The sequence below is a fragment of the Mercenaria mercenaria genome, chromosome 7 (assembly GCF_021730395.1).
Source record: "Mercenaria mercenaria strain notata chromosome 7, MADL_Memer_1, whole genome shotgun sequence".
Classification (NCBI taxonomy): domain Eukaryota; kingdom Metazoa; phylum Mollusca; class Bivalvia; order Venerida; family Veneridae; genus Mercenaria; species Mercenaria mercenaria.
Window position 1 is genome coordinate 28,688,490 of NC_069367.1, and position 22,386 is coordinate 28,710,875.

The following is a 22,386-nucleotide window of genomic DNA, read 5'->3' on the forward strand; positions in this document are numbered from 1 at the left end:
GTCGTATTTATTTAAAGGGATTGTAACAAAAACTGTCACAAGACGTTCCATATAGACAACTGGATTATTAAAAGATTCAAAATTTGAACAATCTCTTTTCTAACGAAGAAAGTACCTTTTTTCATTTTTTGTTAAAACAAATAAATGAAAGGAGTTTTTCTTTCGAACATCTGCCTATTCTTTCATCACCAAAAAGTGATCCCACAACTCCTCCACTACCAGAACCATCACATCCACTCCTACAAGATTCCATACTGCCGTACACAATATCGTCAACAATCCTTCTTCCCACGCACGATCAAGGAATGGAACAGTCTTCCACCAGACGTCATGTCAGCCGGTTCAGTTGAGTCATTCCGTGCTTAACTGTCCCAACTCTTTATCTAATTGTCTTTGTCTACTTTTCATCGTACTATACATACTTTCACACTTTTACTCTTTCCTATTCTCTCATCGCATTTAACCTGGCAATCAACTTCAGTCAATTGAAGATGGCCAGTAAACCGGAAGAAGAAGAAGAAGAAGTGAAACTGAATTAACAAGGACAGTGAAATCATTGAAGTAAACATTGATAGTAAACATATGAACCACTTTGAATAGACAAGAAGAATTCATCTTTCAATAAGGAATGAAAGAAGGAAGTATAATCATAAATGTAGGACCTTATAGCAGAGCTGCATGTCATTTGAACAGTTATAAAAAAAGGAAAGATCTCACGAAGTGTAAAATTAGGTAAAAAGAAAAAAAGACTACAGTACTATGGTTAAATTCAAAAGATATACCTGAAGGTAGTTCTGCACGTTTGGATCGAAATAACTTCAGGTAGTTCCGCACGTTTGGATCGACAATAAAAAATTTGGTAAAACTCTGGTTTTTCAAAACTTCGGAATTTACTTAGAAAATTCAGCAAATAAAAAGATAGGTCGTGTATTTGATTTTTGCCAGACTGATTTGAAAGAATCGTATCTCACACAACTTGTCATTATGTAGGTCTATTAGAAAACACAACATTCATAACTTTTTCGTGAATATAATTTTTTCTACGATGTAGATTTTAATGAAACTTCTCAAAATCGTAAATAAACGTTGTATAGGTCCATGTGCTTATTTTTGAGATATATGACCATAAATAAAGTGACCCGCAAATTTCAAGATTATTTTAAGATATTATTTCGAATTACCTAGTATGTCAGAAGTTTTAATATCATATCTTAACTTTAGAAAGATGGTTACACTGTCGTTATAATAAATTTACTCACAGGTTGCCATAAACTGATTTCCATTTCCTTACCCCGAATTCAGATTACGCTATCACTTCCTGTTTACCAGTCGTACCAGAACTACCTTAGATACAGGGTAAAATAGCCAACCATTCGGTAGATTTCACAAGACTAGGACTGGACCCTACATTACTCTAGGGGGTATTTCAAAGACGAATTATTCTTATATAGAAAGAATTTGCGTAATACCGTTTGCGTGAATTCATGCGGAATAAGGTAGTTTAAGCTCGCAGTAGGTGTAGTGATGGTGATCTACATGCATGTACATGAACCAGGAAAGAGTAAAAGGGTGCATTTATACTTCCTTGCTATTGAGCTAGCTTTTATAGCGACATGGTAGAGTGTCCGCCTTAGGTGTGATAGGTCCTTGGTTCGATATCCGGTCAGGTCTCAAATATTTACAACCTGTTACATTTGGCGTCTAACGTAAATAACTCACGAGTAGATATGAAATGGCACCTTAGAACGTCCTAATTAAGGAAGTTCAAACTCCTGAAATTCGAGAACGAATTCTAAAATGGAGAGTATGTGTATGTAGTAAGGTAGACTATAAGGGTGCACTTATATTTCCTTGCTATTGACCTAGCTAGCATTTATAACGACGTGATAGAGTGTCCGCCTTAGGTGTATGAGGTTCCGGGTTCGATTCCCGGTCAGGCCTGAAGTGTATTTGTAGCCTGTTAATTTAGGTAAAAACAATCAGAGAAGTATGATGGCAGTGTACGTTGTTCAACGACGGTATTTTCACTGCTTGTATCGTCATATTTGGTACAGACATATCGTTCTGCCAACACATTAATCACTTGAATTTCGTTAGTTTGAGGCAAAAGGTTTTGCAAAGTGGCCAAAACTACACAATAGTCTTACTGGGTGAACACCTGTGTTTTACTTTATTTTGAATTAACTTATTATTTGCCGTTACGTATATTTCTCCAGATAAAGTGGAGAGATTGTTTGGGTTGTTTTACTTTAGATTATATATTATTGATATGGACAAATCAGTTTTTCTCTCTAGATATTATAAAAGTATTTAGCGACGTCTATGCTTTTAAATTCAGTATCTTGTAGAAAGTAGGGAAAACATAAAGTTTAATTTTCAAATTATTCGTAACACCTCACACTTACCAGGATTGAATTCCGTAGACCGGTCCTGTTCCCACTGTTTAAAAACATGCAGATTACTTGGTAAAGGTTGGAGTCTGGTGAAGATTTGACTGTCAGATATACAATAGTATGACCTGCAAGCAGTGTGAGTCTGTTTTATGGAGTTAGGAGGAGAAAAAAGGCAAGAACCTAGAATGGAACATTGGGATCTGGAATTCAACTAGTTTTTTGTCTGTCTTGTATTGACTTTTGCGTATGTTGTTTGTTGTAAGCGTTTTTTCCTCCTCCTTACTCCCCCTATTCGCCCCCCTACACTTTCCATTGCATTTGCGCTACTTTTTTTGCATCCATCCCCCTTTACTTTGAGTTAGTTTTTGTGGCTCCCCTTTATTCTGGTTGACGGAATCCTAAGCCGGTACACTATTGTTTTTTCCTGCTTATATGGATGCGTTTGTGTGATTGTGAGTATAAAACGGTGTCATACTTTTTTCTATGTTATTTAGTTGTGTGTGTGGTTGTGTGTTTTATTTTGGTACACGCGTGTCTGCGCTTTTTGTTGTTTACGTTGTAGTTTGACTGTTATTAATTAAGGAACGTAGCATTCCCTTTGTATATTCACCCTTGTTCTTCTTTTCAAAGTCCCCCACACACCCCCCGCCACCCACACACACACCATTTTACGAAACAACCCGTCTGTGATATTTTCCATTTCAGCTTCTATTTGTTTTGGGCCTACTTTGCATATGCGTGGCTCTGAGGCTTTTTTTGTGCTCTGTGTTTCCGAGAAATATACCCTTACCTATTATCTTTTGTAAAAATAAATATGGATCACTTTTCAAGTTTTCGCTGAAATGGAATAATTATGAGTGTTGCCTAGCTAAGAAACAATATTTACTTAATTGGCATCTGCTAAAGCATGGAGCCTATTTCAACCATGTTACAATGGCGACAATCTTTTTAGTTGACCTTTGACAGCTGTTGTTACATCTTGCTAGAGCAAGAACTATGCCTACCTGGACAAAAAAAAAAACGCCCGTTTGCAAGCAAACTGGGACATGAAAATTAAAACAAGAGATGTCAGCAATTACTGGTAAAGAAGAGTAGCGGAAAAGGATATAGCTATACAAAATACAGCCTGCAGAGATGTGGTATGATTTTGGGTAAGGGATGAGGATATTAAAGGGATATCAAGATACAAATTTATGACACTAAACTGAAAGTAAACAAAAAATGCCAACGGCGGAGAGGGTGTATGCGGCGTTGTCGACGAGGGATAAAGATACAATATCAAGAAAATAACTGAAATCTAAGAAAGCTGAAGCTGTTTGTAAAACACATTTGCCGCCTATGATGACCTGGAGGCAAGTCGATATTTAATTTTGTACGTTGTTACCTTGACCCTTCGCCAAATGACCTCGAACATATCACAAGTGCTCTACTGAATACAGGCAACCATCCTAGTAAAATTGAGAGCCAAAGTGTTCTTAAATTATTGTTTCAGCCTAAAATCACAATGACCATGACCTTTCAACTACAGACCCATAAATAACAGGTGTCATTTAATGAACACATGCAATCATAAACCAATTGAAGTTTGAAGACTTTAAATAGGCCTAAGCATTTTTTACTTGTTTGGCGGAAACCATTGTCAGTCTCGAGGTATCTTTGAACTTGACCTTTGACCTACTGACAACCAAAAAGTAGAGGTCATCTACAGACCACAGAAGGCACGCCACGGCATTCTTTGGTTATTAAGCGAAAACCGCTTTCAGTCTCGTGGTAACAGTAACATTTGACCAATACAATATGGATCATCTAGATCTTATGACCACATGAAATCATCTTTTAAAATATGACGAGTGTGTACTTAAGCATTCTTTAGTTATTGAGCGGAAACATTTCCAGTCTCAAGGTAACTGCTGTGACGATGACCTGAAGACAACAGGGGGTCATCTACTGCCTACTTTAGTTACTCGTCTGAAACCGTTTTCAGTCTCATTTTATTCTAATTTAGAACTACTGACCCCTAAAGCAATATGGGTTATCTACTGACAACAAACAATAGACCAAAATGAGACCCTGCAAGCATTCGCTAGTTAATGGTCGGAAACCAATTGGTCCACATGCCAACAGACAGATAGACCGACAATAAGGAAATCAATATACCACTCTTTTTCAAAGGGTTGGGTAAAAAATAAAATATTTGGGTGGACAGGAGGTAAGTCCCTATGCTGGAGGTGGAGAATGTGGATGAGTGCTACCAAAAATCAACATCAAGAAACATGTTTGAGCTGAGAGAAAACAAACAAACTAGAAGATGCTTTTGTAGAACAATGCTCCCCAAAAGTTTTAACAGACAAGAAGTCAGTAGAGCACAGGAGTGAAAATTAAAGACACTGACGGTTGGCTTACTGATTCAAATGCAGTTCTCAAGATATTGATTGGAAACGACGTTCCATATTCTGGCCCGTGTGACCTTGACCTTTGATCGAGTGATCCCAAAATCGTTGGGGTCAGCTACTCTGTATGTCCAATCATCCTGTGAAGTTTCAACATTCTGGGTCAAATGGTTCTCAAGTTATATCTCGGAAACGTTTTTCCATGTTCAAGCCCCTGTGACCTTTACCTTTGATACAAAAGCAATAGGGGTCATCTGCTATATAAGTCCTATCATCCTATGAAATGTAATGTTTCTTGGTCAAATGATTGTCAAGTTATTGATCTGAAACGGTTTTCCATGTTCAGGCCCCTATGACCTTGATTTTTGATTGAGTACCTAAAATCAGTGGGTCATCTACTCTACACGTTCAGTCATCTTTAAAGTTTCGACATTCTGGGTAAGGTAGTTCTAAAGTTACTTGTTGGAAACATTTTTTCCGTATTTAGGCCTTTGTGACATTGATACTTCGATGGAGTGACCCACAAAATCAATAGGGGTCATCTACTCTGCATGTTTAATCATCATATATAGAACCAAAATTCTGTGTTCAGTATTTTTCAAATTATTGATCAGAAACGGTTTTCTGTGTGCAACAACCCTGTTACATTGACCTTTGGATTGACCCCAAATAAATAGGAGTTGTCTACTGTGCGTGTCCAATCATCCCATGGCTTTTTTCAACATTCTGGGTCAAGCGATTCTCAGAATTTTCTATTTTCCGTGTGACGTTGATCTTTGGAGTGAGCCCAAAAATAATAGGGGTCATCTATTTCATAAGCCCTATCATCCTATGACGTTTGAAGGTTCTAGGTCAAATGGTGCTCCTGTTATTCATTGGAAACAAGAGCTCGTAGAACATGAATGCCCCCTTGATGCATTCAGTAATTGCATAAGGATCAGAAATTACTTGGTCACTGTACACAAAAGTTCTGCTGTTTTGGATTCATGTGACCTTGACATGATCAATCTCCCTAATACGTTTTATGATCCTATACCCAAGCATTCTCAAGTTATCGTATGGAAACAGTTTCTGGTCAATGTGACCTTGACCTTTGATCTACTGGCCTCAAAGTCAATTGGGGTCATCTGCTGGTCATGTTCAACATCCCTATCAACTTTCATGGTTCTAAGCCCAAGTGTTCTTGAATTATCATCAGGAAACAGTTTAACTGTCACGTGTCACTGTGACCTTCAAATTTGACCCACCGATCTCAAAATATATAGGGGTCATCTGCTGGTCACGATTAACATCCATATCAACATTCATGATCCTACCCCCAAGCATTCTCGAGTTATCATCTGGAAAGTAATTGGTCTACACAGGGGCCCACTGACATCTGCAGAACAATATACCATCCTTCTTGGAAAGGGGACATAATGAAGCATGACAGACGGACACGGTAAAAACAATATGTCCTCCCCTTTAGGGAGAGACATAATTACAGGGGCATTAAGGGGTATGATGGTAGATGAAGGGGCCGGTGCAGGTCATAGATGAGGAATACTAAGAAACAGTATCAAGAAACCTAAACACTCGGGCTTGGGTAAGTAGGTATTTGGATTAACATTTCTTTGACTGGAGCTAAAATTACCAGAATTCAAACCTCTTCTCTTCAACAAGTTACCACTTCCTACATACTAAGGCAGATAATGAAATTAAAACAAAATTTAACCTCTTAACATTTTTTATTTATTGTCTTTGCAAATACAAACACTAACACAAATATTTTGTAATGATAACCTTAGTTATAAAAGATAATATTTTACTTGGAACTGTTTTTAAATAAAACAATAGCTTCCATATAAGTGACTGACAGACATACATACTGACAGAGTAATTACCATGGTTACTAAAGAGCTTCTGCCAATGACTGTCCTACTTCAGACATATTGTAGGCCTATGTCAGATAGTTTGAGACATTTAAATCACAAGTAAAAGTTTTCTACTTACAAAAAGTAAAATCAAAATTATTACTTATAATATTATTCATCAGAAATTTGCAATGTAACGCAGACAATATAGATTTGAGCTGCGCCATGAGGAAAACCAACATAGTGCAATTTGCGACCAGTACGGATCCAGACCAACCTGCGCGTCCCCTCAGTCTGGTCAGGATCAATGCAGTTTGCTAATGGTTACTCTAATTGCAATAGGCTCTTGAAGCAAACAGCATGGATCCTGACCAGACCGTGTGGATGCACAGTCTGGTCTGGATCCATGCTGGTCACAAATGCACTAAATTGGTTTTCTAGGTGTGGCTGAATATACAAAAGCTTTACCAAATTTAAACAAGAGCAAAATGTTTTTTAACCTAAAGTCTGAGAATATGGAACCTGGTTCAGAATGGTTGTATAATCAGGCCAAAGATTTATGAAGAGTTTAAGTGCATTCTGTAAAATAGTTCATATGAAACCTGTTTACATTTGAACACTTCAGTACTGCCAAATGAAAAGAGAAATAAAATTCCTTGATAATTCCTTCACTTTTCACTCACTAATTATGATTTTCACTCATAAATACTACCTTATAATCTTATATTATTCTTATCATTATTATTATTATCATTATTATTATTATTATTATTATCATCATCCTTGTGTTAAATTGTGCAAAACAAAGACAGAATATTAGACAAAGATAAAATTAACTATACAGTATATATAGTATTACCAACAAAAGCTGTCACAGGAGGCAGCGTGCTCAACTTTTCTCCGTACTTGACACTGAGTTAGAGCTTTGCCAGTAAAAACTTAATAGAACTTTAACCAAAAAATGTAAGTTTAAAACTAAATAAAACTTTAATAAACAAGAGCTCCGCCAAGCGGGGCAATATACGCCCGAGGGCTTACATCATAGGATGGGAGCAAAATTTTAAGAACTTGACTGTTGTAGCCCCAAAGGACTGGAACAACAAAAGGAAAACTTCAAAAAACAAATCTAAGTCCACAAAAAAAATATTTAAAGTCTACAAAAAAATCCTTATCAGGTATAGGTATGTAAAAATACACCTTAAAGTTGGAGATACCATCCATGTTGTACCACAGAAAATTGGTCTCGGTTTTTCCCTACGGCCAATAATAAAAAAGTTTCAAAATAAGCTATTTATAGTAACATAAAAGGGAAGTAATTCAAAATTTTTTTTATTTAAGTACAAAAAAGAGATCTGCCAAATAAAAACAAGAGCACTGCAATGCAGAGCAATATACACAAAGCAAAGTCATATATGACCTTTGACCCTTTAGTGTGACCTTGAAGCAAGTCATCGGGAACATGCGCTCTGCACGTCGTCTTGGTGTGGTGAACATTTGTGTCAAGTTTCTTTGAAATCCTTCAAGGGGTTCAAGAGTTACAGAGCGGACACAAAACAAACTGATATGACCTTTGACTCCTAAGTGTGACCTTGACCTTGAAGCCAGACATCCAAAACATGCGCTCTGCACATCGTCTCGGTGTTGTGAACATTTGTGTAAAGTTTCCTTGAAATCCTTCAAGGGGTTCAAGAGTTACAGAGCGGACACAAAATTGCTAACGGACAGACGGACACCAGCGTCATAACATAATACGTCCCTTTGGGCGTATAAAAAAATTCTAAGTTAAAAAGTAATTCAAATCAGAGCTAAGAGGACTGCTTCTCCTGGTGTAGATTTTGATAGTAAGTAACTATTTCAAGTTTAAACTCAAAAGCTTTGATCATAGTAACAGAGGTATCACCGTATTTGACTTTATCAAAAACTTTAATCATTCGCCATGCTGAAGCCTATGCGAGTGCAATAGCTCTACTCTTTCTTCGAAAAGTCGAGCTAAAAACCAATGTGCACATAATATTTTGTACAACATTAACCTTAAAAATCTATACAAAGATTAACTGATCATCAACATAAAAAGATCAATATCTTTCACTCATTATAATGATTATTCAAGATTTAAAGGTATATATAATCATTCTTACTGTAACATTGTTAATGTGCCTGAACATACCAAGTATTTTCAACAGTAAATATCACACTGTAAACAGTACAGTACTGAGAAGATTATAGTGCATAAGACATAGATATTCTTGGAAGTACTGAGATGATTATAGTGCATAAGACATAAATATTTCATTAAAGTACTGAGAAGATTATAGTGCGTAAGACATAGATATTCTTGGAAGTACTGAGACGATTATAGTGCATAAGACATAAATATTTCATTAAAGTACTGAGAAGATTATAGTGCGTAAGACATAGATATTCTTGGAAGTACTGAGACGATTATAGTGCATAAGACATAAATATTTCATTAAAGTACTGAGAAGATTATGTGCGTAAGACACAGATATTCTTGGAATATGAGACGATTATAGTGCATAGGCATAAATATTTCATTAAAGTACTGAGAAGATTATAGTGCGTAAGACATAGATATTCTTGGAAGTACTGAGACGATTATAGTGCATAAGACATAAATATTTCATTAAAGAACTGAGAAGATTATAGTGCGTAAGACTAGATATTCTTGAAAGTACTGAGAAGATTATAGTGCGTAAGACATAGATATTCTTGGAAGTACTTAGAAGATTATAGTGCATAAGACATAAATATTTCATTAAAGTACTGAGAAGATTATAGTGCGTAAGACATAAATATTTCATTAAAGTACTGAGAAGATTATAGTGCATAAGACATAAATATCTTATTAAAGTACTGAGGAGATTATAGTGCATAAGACATAGATATTCTTGAAAATAGTGTCTGAGAAGATTATATTGTATAGAGTACAGAGATAATTGTTATAAGACATATATAATAAGACACATGTTATATAATTGCATAAGACATGGATATTCCTAAAAGAAAATGGCTTCAAAAATGCTTAAAGTCAGTTACACTTAATCAAGATGGGAATAATTGTAAAGTGACTCTTAGCATTTTGCAACACTGCAAAAAAAACACTGTTGAAACTACATTCAAAATTCCCTGACAATTTTGCAACACAAGACTTAGAAACTACATTCAAAATTCCCAGATAATTCATCGACCTCAAAAATCAAATTTCTCCGACTGGATGAATTCTCGGCAGGGTAAAATAGACGGTAAGTATGCAACAGACGGCAATGGAACAGCTACAGGAGCAGCTACATTACATCTAGTGAAAGGTGATAGTGTAGATGTCTAGTGTAACAGTTACACTGGAACTAACCTTGGCCACTCTTCTCAGCAGGGTAAAATAGACGGTAAGTATGCAACAGACGGCAATGGAACAGCTACAGGAACAGCTACATTACATCTAGCGAAAGGTGATAGTGTAGATGTCTAGTGTAACAGTAACACTGGAACTAGCCTTGGCCACTCTTCATTTACTGGTTTTCTAATCAGTGCTGATCCCTACAATTATCATATTATCTTTTAAATGTCATCTTTTATGTATTATTACTTTTAAGTATTATTTTATATTATTTCTGACATGGACAGGTTATTCTGATGCTATGCAAACAAAGAACTGCGTTCAAGAAACGCTTGATGCCCCTGGTGGCATCCTTGTCGACAGATTTTCCAAACGAGGTCAAGGTCACGTCAAACTGAGGTCAGGTGATGTTTGAAGATGAGGAATGGTCACAGGTTACATCTGTATTAGTATCAATTCATTCTTGTAAGCGGTATTGATGCTAGACGAAGCGGTCCCATTTGGTTAACCAAGAGATGGCCCATATAAAGCGACCCAAGTCCAAAACAAGGTCAAGGTCAAATTGAGGTCAGGTGATGTCTGAAGATGAGGAATGGTCACAGCTTACATCTGCATTAGTATCAAGTCATTCTAGTAAGGGGTATTGAATCTAGACGAAAAGGTCCCATTTGGTTAATCTCGTACGGATGGATGAACGAACAAACGGACGGACAGGACAATCACTTTATGCCTCCCGCATCAGCAGATGCCGGGGGCATAAAAACTGCGGTGATGGTTAAAGTATCAGACAACAAGAACACTGCCTTGCGGGTGTTGACGCTCATAGATCTGTTTTTTTTTTTGTATAACAGAATTATTGTCCTAACCATGATTTTCTAACTCCAAAAAGGACCATCATTCTTGCAAAAAGCAGGATAGAGTTATGTTTCTTGGTGTACAGAGTCAGCTTATGATGGTGAACAAGTGTTGCAAGTTTCAAAGCAATAGCTTTGATAGTTTATTAGAAAAGCTGACCTAAACATAAAACTTAACCAAGAAAACTGATTTTCTAAGTCCAAAAGGGGCCATAAATATTCCAAAAAGCAGGATGGAGTTATGTTTCTTAATGTACAGGGTTAGCTTATGATGGTGAACAAGTGTTGCAAGCTTCAAAGCAATAGCTTTGATAGTTTAGGAGGAAAGTTGACCTAAACATAAATCTTAACCAAGAAATCTGATATTTTTAAGTCCAAAAGAGGCCATAAATCTTGCAAAAAGCAGGATGGAGTTATGTTTCTTGCTGTACAGGGTCAGCCTATGGTGTTGAACAAATGTTGCAAGTTTCAAAGCAAAAGCTTTGATAGTTTATGAGAAAAGCTGACCTAAACATAAAACTTAACCAAGAAAACTGATTTTCTAAGTCCTAAAGGGGCAATTATTCTTGCAAAAAGCACAATGGAGATATGTTTCTTGATGTAGAGAGTCAGCTTATCATGGTGAACAAGTGTTGCAAGTTTCAAACATAAATCTTCACCAAGAAATCTGATATTTTCTAACTCCAAAATGGGCCATAAATATTCCAAAAAAACAGGATGGAGTTATGTTTCTAGATGTACAGGGTCAGCTTCTGATGGTGAAGAAGAGTTGCAAGTTTCAAAGCAATACCTTTGATAGTTAAGGAGAAAAGCTGGCCTAAACATAAAACTTAACCAGGCAACGCCAACGCCGATCAAGTGATGACAATAACTCATTTTTTTTTTCAAAAAATCAGATGAGCTAAAAATGCTCAAGAAAGGCAAGGAAGTCCTAAGTTATCAACAAACAACATGCGAAACCTTATGGCAGATGTACATTTGTATGTTATTACAGCTTTTTGCAGCATGACAGACAACAGCGGGGAAAACAATCCAATAACACTAATCAGGTATGAATTTCCCCTGAACTAAAGTCATCAAAATTACCCACAGGTTTAAGACAAAGAAAAAAAAAACGAAAAAAAAACCTGAACGCTGAATTAAACGAAACATCGAAAGCTTCACTATCTGAATCATTTCAAATAGCCGAGCTAAATACAAAATTTCTTCAAGCACAAAAAAACTGTAGCTTTGCTAAACTGACACGTTGATTTAACAAATTTATGCCTTTGGGTAGAATGTAGTACCGTAAACGAGTCTTTTTGCACATGTGACTTTTATGCAGCTGAAGATACTAACACTGCACATGCATTATTCAAACATTATCGTCTTCCGAAGTTTCTTTTTTGCATTTTGCAACTGTACCTTCTGTTGTAGAATGCTTTAAAGCCTTGTGATTTCTAATATTTGTTATAATTACAGATTTAAAGAAATGGCCACAATACTCGCACGTATGAAGCTGACAATGTTTGTTTCGACGCTCAGGTGAATCAAAAACTTCATTACAGTGCTTACATGTGTTCTTATGCATTTCCACATGTGCAGCATGCCTCTTCTTGTTAGAGAATATTTTTCCACATATTTTACACTGGTGGTTAATATCCTCCTTTCCTGCTGAATGCAGCAACATGTGATTCCTTAAGTCCTTTTTCCTATTAAATGTTTCATTGCAAATTTCACAATGGTGCCGTGTGATTTCTCTCACTCTTGTATGAATAAGCATATGTTGTTTTCGAGTTTCTTTCGAAGAATACTCCTTATTGCAAATTTCACAGGGAAATTTCTGTCTTTGACTGTGGAACTTCACGTGAGATTCCACCAAACTTTGACTACTGAATTTTTTATTACATCTAATCATGGGGCAAGGAAACTGAGGTTTAGGCTTTCTCCAATGTGTTCGTAAATGGCATTTTAAACTTAATTTATTACGGTACTCTTTGTCACAAATACAACACTTATATGGAAACCTATGCGAGACCGATAGATGAAATTTTAAAGCTAAGTCATCTTTACACTTCTCTTCACAAATTGTACAAGAAAATGGACGTTCCAGTCTAGGAACTATCCTTTCTTTCGCAATGCGAGTCAGTTTACTGAAACTTCTACGGTGAGGATTCCTCATCTCTTCTCCAGTACTACTATGTGCTGTTAAGTGCACTTTGAGGCTTTCAGGCCTTTTAAATGATGCTTTACAAATGTGGCATATGTAGACCCAAAATCTTTCAAATTGAATGTTTTCCTTTTTTCCTTGGCATGTCTGTATTTCATGTGGTGAAATATCATTCCCAGTGTCTTCCAACTTGCAGGCCATTTTCAAGGACAGGAGACAAGTATTGTAAGTTGCAAGACTGCTTTAAATCTGATATAATAGTGTTCCTTCGCCAAGATTACCTGTAAAAATATATAGAAACTTATATTAATTAACAATCTGAAAAGATAATGCTAAATATCAGATTTGACTGAACTTTAAACAAGGGGGTCACGGTCACTTATCTCTTTTTGGCTGTCTATAAGTTGCATTTAAACAGACTATACAGCAAGTCTAGAGATCATGTGAAAGAGCTTAACTAAGCAAGAAAAGCCCGCCCTTATCCACATGTACTTTTGTGTATGTGTGTGTGTTCGGGGTGGGGGGGGGGGAGGTTGTTGGGTGTAACATCACATCAAAACAATTATAGGTCATATGGCGACATTCCATCTTTTGATGGTGGAGAAAGACCCTAGGTGCCCATCCCTGAATGGTCTCATCACGGGCGGGCTTCTGGGTAAAACCACCAACCTTCCATAATGCCAGCTTGATTGCCTCCTCGCTTCAAGAATTCAAAACCCTAAATAAGGCTCAAACCAACATCGTATCATTAACTTTAACCACTAGGCCATGGACCCCAGCACCACTCCAAGTCTAACAATAGTGCTTACTGAATGGCAAGGAATATGAAGATGTGAATGCTTATTTCACATAAAGGTCATGCATGACATGCATTTAAAGCCTCTTACATACAAGACAACCGTGTCAATAACAAGAGCACCGCCTTGCGGGTGCTGACGCTCATCTGATTTTTTTGTATTTATAATAGAAATATTGTCCTACCCATGATTTTCTAAGTCCAAAAGGGGCCATAAATCTTCTAAAAAGCAGGATGGAGTTATGTTTCTTGCTGTACAGCGTCCGCTTATGATGGTGAAAAACTGTTGTAAGTTTTAAAGCAATAGCTTTGATAGTTTATGAGAAAAGCTGACTTAAACATAATACTCAACCAAGAAAACTGATTTTCTAAGTCCAAAAGGGGCAATAATTATTGCAAAAAGCAGGATGGAGTTATGTTTCTTGCTGTACTGGGTCAGCTTATGATGGTGAACAAGTGTTGCAAGTTTCAAAGCAATAGCTTTGATAGTTTAAGAGAAAAAGTTGACCTAAACATAAAACTTAACCAAGAAATCTGATATTTTCTAAGTCCAAAAGGGTTTACAGATAAGAATGTTCACCCGATTTGTTCCATTTTCTTTCAAACGTAAAATAACCAAGGAATACCAAATAAATCATGAGGATTCGAACTGGCAGAAAAAAAGATATAAAGTTACAAAATAATGTTAAATATCTTGGGGAAAACTATTTTTAATGATTATTAACCCTTAAAGTATTTATGTTCTCCACACATTTTGGTAGCTGTTACAAGATACAAGGGACGTTTTTACAAACAGTTTTTTTTTTACTTAATGTCGGTTAATTGATTATTAAACAATTAGTTCCGTGCCGATTATCATTTTATCTTAAAAAAACATATTATCATGCTTAATTTATTTTCATTTTTTTTGCTGAATTTCAAAAATATAGAATTTATTTAAGGTTTACAAGCACTCATTTATCTGCAGAGCTTCAGATAAGGTTTTGTGCAATTAGTAACGGTACTACCAGATTTTCTGTGAAATTCGTAACGATACTACCTGATATTTTTTCTAATTAGTAACGGTACTACCTGATATTTTGTGAAAATACTAATGGCAGTTCCAGATAACAGACAAAAATAAGCATAAATCATATCATCGGTGAACAGTATCTCACTCGAATAATCAAAGCCTTGAGATGTCTGGTGGTTGCGGGTTTTGCTAGAGTTATTTTCATTTTAAATGCCAATCTATAAATATACATGTATAAGATACAAATACTAATGTACCTCATATCTAAGATAAACTCTTCCTGACCTTACATGAACAGCTGGAAGTCAGTGATGTAACCATGGGCTGGAATACCTAATCATTGACAGATCTTATATAATCTAAATGGCCAGTGTGAATGGATAGAGGATGAATAAGAACTCTTTGATCATTGATAATATTCATCCGCATTGTTCATGAATGAGACTACTTTGTGTAGCACATGAACAAATTCCTTTGGATGTGATTTGGAATCAAATAAAGATACTACATGATTGTCAGAAATACACTTAACTTTGGTAGCGGGATAAACCTGCAACCAAAAACTGAAAGTAAAACTGTGAAAATTTAAATTACACATATTCAAATCAATTCATCGATGGAAGCCAGTTAGATTTAACATAATAATACATTATATGTCGTTCTTTTACCATATATGACAAAAAATGTGTACAATATTTCAATTAATCGCACAGTTATAAAACATCGGTTTTTTTTTGCTCTCGGACATGCTGACAATTAAACTAAGTGTCAAATATGTAACCGTGGCGCTGATTGGCTGAACACAATCGACTGTAGTGTATCGGATAATCTGATTCGCTTCACACTTCTCGGGAAAATCTCTCAAACTTGTACCTGAAGTAAGCAGAGCTTACATTATGCTACTGGCGTGTGTTTCGTGTATTCCACACTCATTTGACACCGTGCAAATTGACAACAGTCGGGATAGTGTTGACTAGCGCAACTTGGCGCAGACATGCAATTCGGCTCATCTTCCCAGCGTTCGACACTAACGGTGTCCCGGGATCCCAAAGACACCAAAAATCCGCAAGGAATCCTAAAGTTCACAATTTCGGTGTTCCGTCGGGACTCTTGATTTTCAGATAAAATATGATTCTAAACAATGAAATTCCCCAGTCTTGTTCGCTCAAACATCGGTCTTTTGCTAAGCCAGGGCGTTCAGTTGACCCGAGGTCCTGGGTTTTGACCTGCGAAAATCGAGAAAAACTCGTATTTTACCCGCATAAATTACGGCACGTGCGTCGGCTTGACTCGCGGAAATTTACTTAGATGCGTTCCAAGTTCGAAAGTTCTGCCCCCTGTCAATCAAAATCCCAGTGAATTTCAATATTGTTCGCCGGCACAAGCGGAAATATGGCAGTAGGTGGAGCGTCGTATGTTAATTAGCTACCGACAGATGTCAGTCACGCCACGCGCCAAATGACACGTGCTTATCTCGCGGTTTGTATTTAGTACAATATGCCTTGTCATTATCAAAGGTGTTTATTGATCAATGTTTACAAGTTAATTGATAAACAATGCAGTCTTAGATTATCGTGTTTGTACAATTATTTTGTGTGCTCGATACGATTACAATTTACATGAGCCGGTCGGCTGTTACGGTCTATAACAAATTTATTGTCATTGCCGAGGCTTTGTTTGGGCAAAACAAATTAAATAAGCAGAAATTATACCTGGTATGATGAGAAAATAAAGTTAAAACAGTTATCTTTACAAGAACTTTAACTGTTACTTTTGTTTTTCGTATTTGTCACTCGTTTTCTAGACCGATATTTTCGAACATTTTTATCATTTCTTACAAGATTTTTCTAGTACAAACTAAAATAAAAAGCCAATAAAACGTCTGCATTTACGAAAAATATGTTCACTGTTGCCAAAGCAGCTCTTATTTAGAAGAATTTGCTGATAATAAAAGCATGCAAACACTAAACCCCACCCACTTTTAGGCAATGTGCAAAATAAAACAACTAAAATATGAAATGTTTAAGAAAATCTGTTATGACCAATGTACTAGTTTTAGATAAAGTCTGTGGGAGTTGCATTAATAAGGCCTAAAAAATCTTTGTATCTGGTAACATGCTAAAAAAAATTAGGGTAGGTAGGTTGGAACATATTTGTTTTTTTTTGAATTTTTTTTTTATTTAAGGGAGACTTTTCGGATTTTTTTTTTATGTCAAAAAAATGATTACAAATAAGGGGGTTATAAGGGGGAATGAACTAGGCGGCATACATTTAGACGAACTACAACAAATGGCAGAGGAGTGCGATGGTAGTGAAGATGAGGGGGAAGAGGACTTGGACAGAAATGACATTATTCTTTTACAGCAAAAGTCATACCAGCTATTGTTGTTATTGATGTAAAATGGAAATAAAGTGGAAATAAAATACATGTAGTAGTGTAAACAGTTGTGTTTGTTAGATTTTAGTTTTTTCATGTTCTTACCACATTTTGTTATCAGGGACTCCTAATTTTCAGCAGGGATTCCTAAATTTCCCAGCAGGTATTCCTTCGGGATACCTGGCAAAAAAGTTAGTGTCGAACGCTGCTTCCTTTGAAATTTGTAATACTGTTTACATGTTGTACTGATATGACCACATTTTAAAATAAATTCGTATTGATACGGCCACATTTTAAAATAAATTCGTATCCGACCCCTAACAAATTCGTAATTACGAAAATACAGCCCTTATCTGGAGCTCTGTATCTGTTATCAACAGTTAATTTTACAACAAACAAATCGGCACAGAACAGTGTATTAATTTAGAGTTCCTCGGTTATTTAGGTTTTGAAAGAGAAGGTAAACAATCAGGTGAATGCTGGTATCTGTAAAGGAAGTGGCTATTCTTACGGTCCCGTAGGAATAGCCTCTCAGACTATTCTTACGGCTCTCCCGTAAGAATAGTGAAAATCCCGCAGGTGGTTATTCATACGGCAGTTTTGTATAACAACACATTGTATTGAAGTCATTCAACTGATACATTTTGAATTTTTTCATATTTGGTCTTTGTGTTACAAATAAAATGTCAGGGCTGAATAAATGCAAACATGTCCAACTGATGTGTGATGTGTAAGAAACGTCAAGTATAAACTAAATTAAAGGCCAATTAACATAATAGAGTGGTAAGAGATAAAAATTTGTACTGTTTACGGTATGTTCGTTATATTAAAATTGTTTGATTATGTAACAAATTTATGGAAGTAATAAAATGTGTTATAAACTTATATTCAGGAAATCACTTCCCCTTGGTCTACTCTGGATTTCCGCATGGGAAAAGTAAACAAGTTTGGTGAAATTATATCAGTCAAATGAATTCCTATGATGTGTAACACAAAACTGCCATATGAATAACCACCTGTGGGCTTTTCAATAATTTGTATGGGAGAGCTGCTGGAATAGACAACTGCATGCTTTTCACTATATTGTTACGGGAGAGCCGTAAGAATAGACCGTAAGACTAAGAATAGCCACTTCCATCTGTAAACCACTTAGATCCAAGTTTTAAGTGAACACTTGTTAAGTCTTATTTTTTATTTCATTTTCAACAAAATTTGAGACATGTATAACCCTAAATCTCTAGAAAAAGGAGGTTCATATCCCTAGAAAACCCCTAATAGGCTTGTATCAGATTCTAGAGATACGGATCCGTACCCCTAGACACTTCCTAAAATCTTATTCACTGAGAAATCGATTAACGGACGACTAGAAAATCGTCAGACGAAATGCCAGTCCTCGGGTTACCAGATGACTAGAACGCAGGCTAGGTTACCGGACGACTAGACACTTCCTTCTTTTTCCTTTGTTAGTAGATCTATATAGCTTTCCCATGTTTGGGGGTTTTGTAGATGAAGCATTTAAACAGCCCATAAGACAGCAATTTCCCTGGTCACAGTTTTACCTATGTTTTTATCCCCAGTGGTTTGGGAATATTTATTATTATTATGCTATATCAAGGTGACCCACACGTGTTCGGACTCCTTTGTTAGCCACTTCCTTTAGACACTTGAAAAGTTGAATATGCTGAATATTCAACATTGTCAAATTGAACATCTGTAAAATGATGCTAACATCAGAATTTCTTAAAATAAAAATCACTGCATATGCGCTAGAAGGAGACATTTGGACAGCTAAATCGTGTTTTTACCTTATTTGTACATTTCTCCAGCATGCGTGAAGGAACCGTTGTTGTTGTTGTTGTTTAAGGAGATAACTAAAGCCCGGAATCGGAACCCGGTATTTCCGATCCGGAATAATATTAAGGTATACAGACACTAAATTTCAACTTCAAGATACAAGATACAAGATACAAATTTTATTTAAAGTCGGTGTTAAATATACAGACAACATTAGCTATGTATAGCTATTGACCGACATAAATAACAAATAGTATATTTAATAACATAATAAAAATGTACCTATTAAAAGAGTCACAACATTAGCAAATCAAGTTTATAAATAGTACATGAGTTATACATACAAATTGGTTAAACCTGAAAAACATCTGTTAATCTTGGCCTAGGCCTAAAAGCTAGTTAAAAGCAAATAGATGGTAAAACACTGAACTGAAAAAGAACACTAATGCGTTTTTAGAAAATGGTTTAAGACATCTACCACATCAAATCAAGAAGTCGTCTGCAGATGTGGACTGCACGAGATTTGGTGGAAGGGCATTCCACTCACGGGTGGTACGGGACAGGAAGTTGTTCTTGTACTGTGTTTTCTAGTAAGGTGGTGGACAGGACGTTGGAGGTACTCCACTAACTGCCTCGTAGAAAGTAGTCAGTCGTATTTGCTGCCTGCGTTGTTAGAGAGGATGCCAGTTGAGGTCGTTCAGCATAGATGTAACGCTGTCTAGAGTGGTTTCCAGTAACAAAACGGGCACCCCTACGTTGCACTTTTTCCATTGTCAGAATGTCTTGTTTGCGACAGGGGTCCCATACTGGGGAAGAGTACTCGAGATGTGGTCTAACAAGAGATGTAAATGCTTTCTGTTTCACTTGGTTGCAATTGTAGAGATGTCGTCTTTAAAGGTTGAGCATTTTGTTAGCTTTGCCAGTAATATTGTTTCTGTGGTGTTTTCAGGTAAGATCTGAGGTGAGTTCAACTCCGAGGTAGGGATGGGAATCTACCTTCTAAAGGATGTTGCCTTCGATGTTATACATTTGTAGCTAGTGTCACTATGAGTCTGTTTCCAGGCAATGTTCAGTAGATGACATTTAGCCGCTTTAAAATTCATGAGCCAGGTGTGAGACCATTCGACCAGAGAATCCAGATCTTGCTGAAGTTGTACCAAGTGCTATAAAAATAACATGCCTGGAAACAGACCCATATTGACAGTACCTACGAGCACAGTATGGCGACAAATCACAAAATTTCTTGGAAGACAAGCATCCTAATTAGAGGACGGTCATTGGATATTATAAGTAGCTATCGGTTATAATAGGCTTAAAGTAGTCTACTTAAATATATAACCCGTGTAATTAAGAAGTCTTTTTAGTTCTGTACTTCCTAATGTTAAATGTATAATACATAGAATGCAACTTGTAAATGCCATAAGCTATTAGCTATGACCACTAATGACCGCAGTGTGTTCGTGGTACATAAGAGTCTGTGACGAGTTGAGAGCGCGACTGTCTACGACATGTTAAAATTGTCCCTCTCGCTTTTCATAGAAGGACCCAGAATCAACCAATGTAGAAAACAAGCATGGACTTCTGTTACTGATCCTGTAAGTACCAAAGCTGAGTATCATTTCCCCTAAAAATTTAATGCAGAGGAAAGCCTTATCCAAAAACTGATTTTTTATGTATTCGTTTCATCGACAATAACTATTTCTAGAGTTTGTGTGATTATTTTGTATTTGTAAAGTTATGTAGTAAGTTACATGTTTTCCACAATAGTATTACGATATCGATAAAGTTTGCATTGGCATATGTTGTGTTTATTGCTGAATTGATACGTATTTGAAATATGAGCCACGCCATGAGAAAACCAACATAGTGGGTTTGCGACCAGTATGGATCCAGACCAGACCAGACTGCGTGGATGATCCAGACGAGCCTGCGCATCCGCGCAGTCTGGTCAGGATCCATGCTGTTCGCTTTCAAAGTCTATTGCAATTAGAGAAACCGTTAGCGAACAGCATGGATCCAGACCAGCCTGCGCGGATGCTGGTCTGGATCCATGCTGGTCGCAAAGCCACTATGTTGATTTTCTAATGGCGTGGCTCATATTAAGATTGTACGACGTTATGGATTGCCTTTTGTAATTTTTCACTCATAGAGCGTTGGCCTTTTTGAACAACTAATATTTGCGATCGTCTTTTTTATTATAGAAAACAAACAGGATTATTTCCTAATACGATTAACATAACTTCTATCTGGTACCAGGGGCGTTTGTTTATTTCAGTCACTGATTCTATTGCTTTGGTAACACTTATCGTTTCATATCTGATTCTAGATGGACCCATTGTGTCCTTACTTACCGTGGCTCCTTCACTTTACCAATATGCAAAGTAAGTCTATGTAAGGGAAATCACGATCATCATATTAAATGCGTTCTCGAATAATAAGAAAGGCTAGGCCACATTTAACCATCGTACGTTTAACATATCATACAAAGTTTCCATAACGTGCAAAGGTTTGCTACTTGGGCTTAGTGTCGGATTGAGCAGCCATTTTGATATATCTTTTACAGGTTTAAACAAACAATATTTAAAACAGCAATGCAGAGAAGATATTTACAACAGAAGTTAAAATCTTTTCAATGAAATGTAAGAAGACTTAATATACTGAATCAGATGTGTTTCGTACATAGGCTAGACCATTTCTAAAACGATTGTAAGTACTCCACAAACGTCATGTCAGGTTCGCCAGTCCCGGCGATATGATTGTGTTTTTGGTTTTAAGTTTTTAATCTTTTTATTTGGACACTATTTTGGTCTTATTTAAAGAAGTATTTTGGCACCTAGGACGACACTATGTACCCGGATAATCTTAACTCTGTTCAGCGACCCTAACTCAGTGCCAACATGGCGGATGTAAAGCCGATACAGCTTTGTTTTCTGTGTAATTTCGATGTATAAAGGAATGTTTCGGTTGTTATACCTGTCTCCATTGATCAAGTGTATATTATTTCAAAATGTATCATGTTAAATATATCAACCCTTGTGTTTTCAGGTGAAATACCGACGAACAAGGCAAACTTTTCACTGAAAAATTTTACAAAAAATCTTAAAAAATACTTGTATGCTTTTGATGCCTCTACTATTTTATTGTTTGAAAGCAAAATATACTGCTTTATAGACCCGTTTACACTATGTTGTTAACCCACTACATGTTGACACAATACAAGTTCAAATGTACTGACAGCGAGAAAAGGGATAAAAACCTAATTTCGAGTTGATAAAAACAGAACTCAGTTTACATGAGGAATGGATAAAAACCTAACTTAAACGAAATCGCGGGAAGGATAAACACCTAACTGACTAGTGTTCTATAGAAATGAATGAGTTGACATGTACATGGTCTGATTATTGTAAACATTA

General features: G+C 36.4%; 1 protein-coding gene across 2 annotated transcripts; it reads right to left on the minus strand.

Moving 5' to 3' along the window:
• Positions 1–9,325: 9,325 nt before the first annotated feature.
• On the minus strand, positions 9,326–19,043 carry LOC123554503 (gastrula zinc finger protein XlCGF7.1-like). Of its 2 annotated transcripts, XM_045344707.2 has the most exons (3): positions 18,985–19,043; positions 12,400–13,275; positions 9,326–10,191 (listed from the first exon to the last, which is right to left on the minus strand). In XM_045344707.2, exons 2-3 carry the CDS (start codon positions 13,193–13,195, stop codon positions 10,175–10,177), a joined length of 813 nt encoding a protein of 270 aa, XP_045200642.2. In that variant the 5' UTR covers positions 13,196–13,275; positions 18,985–19,043; the 3' UTR covers positions 9,326–10,174. The 2 variants fall into 2 exon arrangements, with proteins under 2 accessions (XP_045200642.2, XP_045200641.2); XM_045344706.2 differs by having other exon boundaries at positions 9,326–13,275.
• Between the last annotated feature and the right edge of the window lie 3,343 nt (positions 19,044–22,386).